We start from the raw sequence: 6,881 nt of genomic DNA on the forward strand, positions 1-6,881 counted from the left end.
GCCTCAGGGGGTCTTGATTAGACTGTTTTAGTGTCAGTTGGTCAAGCCCGAAACAATTATGTGAGCATCGTTCCTCCCTTACGCTCTATCTCCCATACATGTTAGTGTATAATTTTTGTGCGGTGTGATTTTTATTTTAGCACGCAAATTACATACGCAAATTGAGTTGCAATTAATTCGCTCGAGTCGACCACTTTAACTTTCCAACATGATGTCATCGGGTCTAAGAATTTGTCTTATCTGTCGTCTTAGCTAAGACAAACTGCTTTACGTGTTTAGAGGCAACTTTCTTAATCTAGACAAATTCTTAGACATTTTCTTAGACTTAAGAAAAGTGTCTTAGAAGTTTATTGAATATGGGCCCAGAGCACTATAACACTGAGTTCCCATAGGACATATTTATTCTGATGGTCATATCTCAGCCAATACTTAACATATTCAATTGGTTTTCGACATTCGGATATTATTTTTGATGCTCTTTAGGAAAATGAAGAAAACATTGAGAATTTCTAAAAATAGATTTTTATGATGTCACAGCTTCGGTAGGCCTACTCTTTACAGAATACTCAGAGGGCTTTTCTCCTGTGTGGATTTTTATGTGCCTTAATAAGTGAAAGTTACGGGAAAACGTTTTCTTACAAAAAGAACACTCATAAGGCTTTTCCCCTGTATGGGATCTTATGTGCATTGAGAGTGTATTAACACGAGTAAATCTCATATCGCAGTACATACACTGATATGGCTTTTCTCCTGTATGGGTTCTCAAGTGCTCATCCAGACCATTACTCCGGGAGTACTTCTTATCACAAAATTTACACTGATATCGGTTTTCTCGCTTTTTTCCTGAATGAATTGTCATATGTTGCGCAAGATTACCACTTGCATGAAAGCCTTTGTCACACACTGTACACCGATAAGGCTTTTCACCTGTATGGATTCTCAGGTGTCTCTTTAGACCATTCCCGTACAGAAATCTCTTGCTGCAAAACGTACACTCATGGGGCTTTTCTCCTCCATGGGTTTTCATGTGTCTAGACAAACTTTTCCTGATTGTAAATCCTTTGCTACAGACACAACAGAGAAAGGGTTTTTCTTCAGTTAGGCTGCAGCTAGGATCATTTTGATTGCTTCCTGTTGCACGAGGCTTGGAAGACTGATTGATCATCTCATCATATTCCATCGTGATGTCTGCATTCCTATCTATATCCATTCCTCCATTTTTATGAGATGACGTGGTAGCATCCGTTGTCTCCTTGTCAGCTGCTCGTTTTTCATGAAAATAAGGCACTTGGCTTGGTATGAGATAAGAGTCATACTCACTTGGGCAACTCTTTCTTTCAGATGAATCAGATCGAGTTCCTAAGATAGCTTGTAATGGGAAATCCTCTGGAAGATGTCTTGCACCGTCACATGATCTATCACGTGACATTTCCTGAGTGTTCCTCATACTTTGATGGGAGCTCTGCATTCTTAAATCCCCACCTGAGCACAAAGAGCAGGATGAAATATCTAACTTTGATTTAAAATGGAAGCTCCTTAAGTAAGCTACCTGTACATGCAGACAACTACAACATGGTACTGGTGTTCCCCTTTTATTTAATTCAAAAGTATACATTAAAATGTAAACATTGAAAACAATTTCACCAAAAAAAGGGTACAAGTGGGGCGGGGTAAAAAGCATACAAGTACATGTAGCAACATACATTAATGTATCCCCTTTCATACCAATGCATAATCACTGATATTGAGATAAAGAAATGTAAAGTGCACTCAAATGATTTTGTTTCATCTTTCTTTTAATACCAAGGTGGTCTGAATGGTCGTCGATACAAACCTTGTTTGCTACATGATTGTGATGTTGCCTGCAGAGCGGTCCCTTCATCATCATCTGCACTGTCACTATCCACAGGTTCTTCCTTTATAAAGTATGTGAAAGTCTGGTGGTCAGCTTCTTTCGATTGTTGGGCCTCCGTCTCCTTAGCATTATAATCCTCTGTCCAACCATCTTTTGAATCTGCTTCCTGCACGGAATCAGTATGAAATCGTCTCTGAATTTCTTCTCTTTGCTGACCTTCTTTCAAGTGGTCTTCCTTAACCAAACACCTTTCAGCTGTGTCTGGGGATTGTGGCTCTTCCGATACCTCTTTGGCATTATTCTCTATCCAGTCATCTTCCAAGTCATCTGCAAAGTCTTCTTCTTTCACAATGTAGGTCTTGTATGGTTCCTCTGATTGTTGAGGTTCCCCTTCGATCTCTCTCTTGATCACTTTGGTCTTCTTGTCCGCCATGATTCTGTGAAAGAGGGTAAAAATACATTAAAAAAGAATTTTGGAGGAAGATAGACATAAAGTTATCGAGGCTGTGTAGTCTGGGACAATTCAATAATTATGATTGACCCTCGGATTCCTAGGGGTCATTCCATAAGATCAACTCCATGAAAGTCATATCTTTGTCGGCGACCTACGAAGATGTCAGGAAGTTGATAAACTGTTTCACAAAACCATGAACAGCAAAAAATTAATTATTTCGATACTATCGGCTAAAAAATATATAGTCTTTGTCTTTGCCACGGTCCATCACTCATCAGATTAAAGCCTGACTGTATGATGCGTTTAAGGGTCTTTTTTTTGTGGATTTTCTTTGTCGAAAGTGAGCTCCATGTTGAAATTCTTGCAGCCATATTTTAAACTGTTACGGCGCATGAAGGAAGATGAAAATATGCGACACCAACACTCTTACAGTAGTACATGCAGTCCGCGCGGAACATACGTTTTTCAAAAGTGGAGTATTAATGATCAGGTAGAGTGTAGCAATTGGTGAATTGGCGTGGGGTGCAGGGGCTTTGCATTTGCATTTGATTGGCTCAATAGGAACTATACGTCAAGCGCTAGTCATCAATATTCATGATACGCACACAGAATCTGATGCGATAATTTATCAAATATGAGATTTCATACAAAAATTACAAACGCAAAGCTAAGTTTACTTTAAATAAGTGACATTGCGACAAAATCAGGAGGCTTACCGTAAATGAACGACTACCCAGGTCATAACTTTTCCATAATCATTGCGACATACTGGTTAATTTAGTCCAGAATCTGGCCGATTTAATCTCCACCTCACTGTACCAATGCAAATATTCATATATTCAAATATTAATATGCATTCTAGGATGGCTACCTTACAGAAAAAAAAAAGACGTGCCCGGTGTGGGTCAAGGGGCGGAGCCTCAGGGGTTTTAGGCATTACGGTCATATAGGCATAGGCTATATTTTGATACCTTTTCGGCGTGGGGTCCAGGGAGCTGATCACCATGAAGCTCAGGGGTTTTAGGCATTTTATTACGGTCAGCTACATGATACAGAGGCCCTCTTCAGGGCCCGGGAGGCAGAGCCCCCGGAAACTCAGGGGTAATTGTAGGCATATATATCCAGCCTAGGGCCCTTGGTGGAGTCCAGGGGACAGTGCCCCCAGAAGCTCAGGGGTTTTAGGTCTTTGATTATGGTCAGATGGCATCCAAGACCCTGTATTAGAACATGATTCTCAAAAAAAAAGGTTAACAAAATTGTATTCTAAGATGTACATGTATAACTAATAGTTACAGATAAACATATAGTGCCTTACCGCACTGAGGGTTCATCTGCATCGGAGTCTGACATTTTCTCCACTCCTGACTGTGACATGACAGAACTGCAAAATAAACATGAAGGTTCAGTTAAAAAAGGATGTAAAATAAATAGTAACAACCTGTGAATGATACTCAAACCAACTCCTCCCCCATTTTGCAATTATTACCCTTTTGCAAACATGTATTACAGTTTTCAGGAAAGGTTATATAAAATAAATAAACAATGATCAATTTTCAATTGGTCACACATGGTCCTCCGTAATGGTACCAAGAAAGAAGTACTTATAAAATCTAAATTTAAAATCAAATTAATTTTTGAAAAATATCTTTTACAATATAAAATAATGTCTACAATATAGATATAAAAAACACACCGTTCTCCAGCTGAGGAACTGTCAACATGGTCCTGGAGTTTGCCATGGTCCTGGAGTTTGCCATCGTCCTGAATTTTCCTGAAGAAATACGATTTTAATGCAAAGAATTTGAATTGATCATTTCTAATCATTATCAACAATTGTATAGTCAATGTGTGTTGCATAATATGTGAATCTGGCATTTTTTGCAAGTTTTACTTAAAAATTGACAAAAATGTAATAAATTGTAAGGTAATGCAAAAATTTGTTTTAACTACATGTATTTGAAGAAATCTTACCTGACGCCACACCTGGGAACAAGAGGGGAATTGAAGAAGGGCAAACTGAAAAAGATCGATACAAGAACAAATGCAGTCATAAATAACTCTTCATACCATTTCAATAATTTCAGGTACAAACTTGTTTTCTTAATCAAGATTTGTGACACATTCACACAAATTAAAACAAACATCTTTGACATTGGGAAAAGGAAACTACAAATATAACAAAAGGAATTATATTTGATGGTCTTTATGAATTAATATAATATTATTATAATATATTATTATTATAATATATTATAATCAATGCAACCACACTCAGAGAACAATAATATTGGGAGTAATGTTGGTATCAAGTAAAATTATTGCCAGTAAATTTAGTAGCATACAGTATCTACGATGTCTATCATTGTTGAATATGACCCGACTTTGCCTCTAACAAAAATACAAAGAGTGTACCATTAAGTCTGTGTCACTTGTACATGTATAATATACCGGGTATATAAATTTACTTTTTATTTAATATTTCAACGAACCACTTTTCATTCTTACAGATGTGGATGTGGATGTGGATTTTTTTTTTTTTTTTTTTTTTTTTTTTTTTTGGGGGGGGGGGGGGGTTTGATATACTTTGATTATCAATCAATTATCGATACATGTGTTCTTTGTGTAACTTACCTTTCAATGGACATAGGTACTCTCACTCCATGGGTGGCAGGATAAGCAGATGATGTTTGTGTTGAAGCATTGACAGGTCTAGTGAAAAAACATGAATAATTTAGAATTAGATTTATACAACTAGGCCTACTTATTTTTCCCACAAACCCGGATGTCCTCAACGATTGATCAGTTTACTCTCTACCTTTCTATCTAACTGGTAGTAAACAGTGAGATACTTCAGCCATTATATTTGCTCTAATATGAGTAACATTTGTGAACAAAGACTTTCAAGAAAATTTGATCAGTACGGTGAAAAATGACTGTCTATGGTTCCAATGCTACATGTATCAAGCCAATGGGATAGTTTTCTGACACTTATAAAATATAAACTCTTTTATGACCCATTGACCTTGGATAGTAAACCTCTTGCAACCAAAAGTAATCCCTTATACAGAATTGATCCAAGTTTGGTTGAAACCAACTGGATGTTATCAACACATCGCATTAAAAAAAGAAATGAAAAACGGATAAACAGACCCCAAAACCCTAAACATAAGGTCTCTATCACCAAAGCAGCATTCTATAAAAAACTAGATGGAATTTTGACTGCGCGCAGTCGAAAATGATGCCTCCGCCATAGAGCAATTTAAACAAGTTTGGAGTTTAAATCTCCAGTGGTTCTTGAGATATCATGATAACAATCTCAATGTATGGAATTTCATAAGTTGACCTCTGTGACCCTTGACCTTTGACCTACGTGCTCCAAAATCTAATCAGATTGTCTTCCTATGGTGATACACACTATCATTAAGTTTGAAGTTTAAATCTCCAGTGGTTCTTGAGATATTATGATATGGTGATACATACTATCATTAAGTTTGAAGTGAAAATTCTCCAGTGGTTCTTGAGATATCGCGATAACGATCTCAATGTATGGAATTTCATAAGTTGACCTCTGTGACCCTTGACCTTTGACCTACGTGCTCCAAAATCTAATCAGATTGTCTTCCTATGGTGATACACACTATCATTAAGTTTGAAGTTTAAATCTCCAGTGGTTCTTGAGATATTATGATAACAATCTCAATGTATGGAATTTCATAACTTGACCTCTGTGACCCTTGACCTTTGACCTACGTGCTCCAAAATCTAATCAGATCGTCTTCCTATGGTGATACATACTATCCTTAAGTTTGAAGGTTTAACATCTCAAGTGGTTCTTGAGATATCATGATAACAATCTCAATGTATGGAATTTAATAAGTTGACCTCTATGACCCTTGACCTTTGACCTACGTGCTCCAAAATGTAATCAGATTGTTTTCCTATAGTGATACACAATATCACTAAGTTTGAAGTTTAAATCTCCAGTGGTTCTTGAGTTATCATGATAACAATCTCAATGTATGGAATTTCATAAGTTGACCTCTGTGACCCTTGACCTTTGACATACGTGCTCCAAAATCTAATCAGATCGTCTTCCTATGGTAATACATACTATCCTTAAGTTTGAAGTTTAAATCTCAAATGGTTCTTGAGATATCGCGCTAACAAACTCAATACAAGGAATTTCATAAGTTGACCTCTGTGACCTGTGACCTTTGACCTACATACTCCAAAATCTAATCAGATCGTCTTCCTATGGTGATAAATACTATTCCGAGTCTTAAGTTTAAATCTTAAATGGTTCTTGAGATATTGTGATAACGGTCAAAAGGGACGGACGTACAGACGGACAACCCGAAAACATGATGCCTCCGGCACCACCTTCGGTGGCGGAGGCATAAAAATATATTTTCCTCCAAAACCCTGAAACACCGGCCCTTACCATTTCGGCCTGAAATTGGTGTTTATTCAAATTATCACAATATTTGCCCCTACGCCCCTTTCAAAGGGATTAGGGGTCAGGATCCATCTAATGGCATGTATGTACATTCATTGTGGGGAAACTAACCTATT

The 6,881-nt window shown here is 37.3% G+C and overlaps 1 protein-coding gene across 1 annotated transcript; it reads right to left on the minus strand.

The window, feature by feature from the left end:
* Window positions 1-523: 523 nt before the first annotated feature.
* LOC100892802 (zinc finger protein 345) lies at window positions 524-5,485 on the minus strand. Its single transcript, XM_011674424.2, has 6 exons — window positions 4,941-5,485; window positions 4,281-4,325; window positions 4,003-4,080; window positions 3,625-3,690; window positions 1,835-2,292; window positions 524-1,482 (listed from the first exon to the last, which is right to left on the minus strand). Exons 1-6 carry the CDS (start codon window positions 4,952-4,954, stop codon window positions 524-526), a joined length of 1,620 nt encoding a protein of 539 aa, XP_011672726.2. The 5' UTR covers window positions 4,955-5,485.
* Between the last annotated feature and the right edge of the window lie 1,396 nt (window positions 5,486-6,881).

This window comes from Strongylocentrotus purpuratus, unplaced genomic scaffold (assembly GCF_000002235.5).
Source record: "Strongylocentrotus purpuratus isolate Spur 01 unplaced genomic scaffold, Spur_5.0 spur5_scaffold_1, whole genome shotgun sequence".
In the NCBI taxonomy this organism is placed as follows: Eukaryota; Metazoa; Echinodermata; class Echinoidea; order Camarodonta; family Strongylocentrotidae; genus Strongylocentrotus; species Strongylocentrotus purpuratus.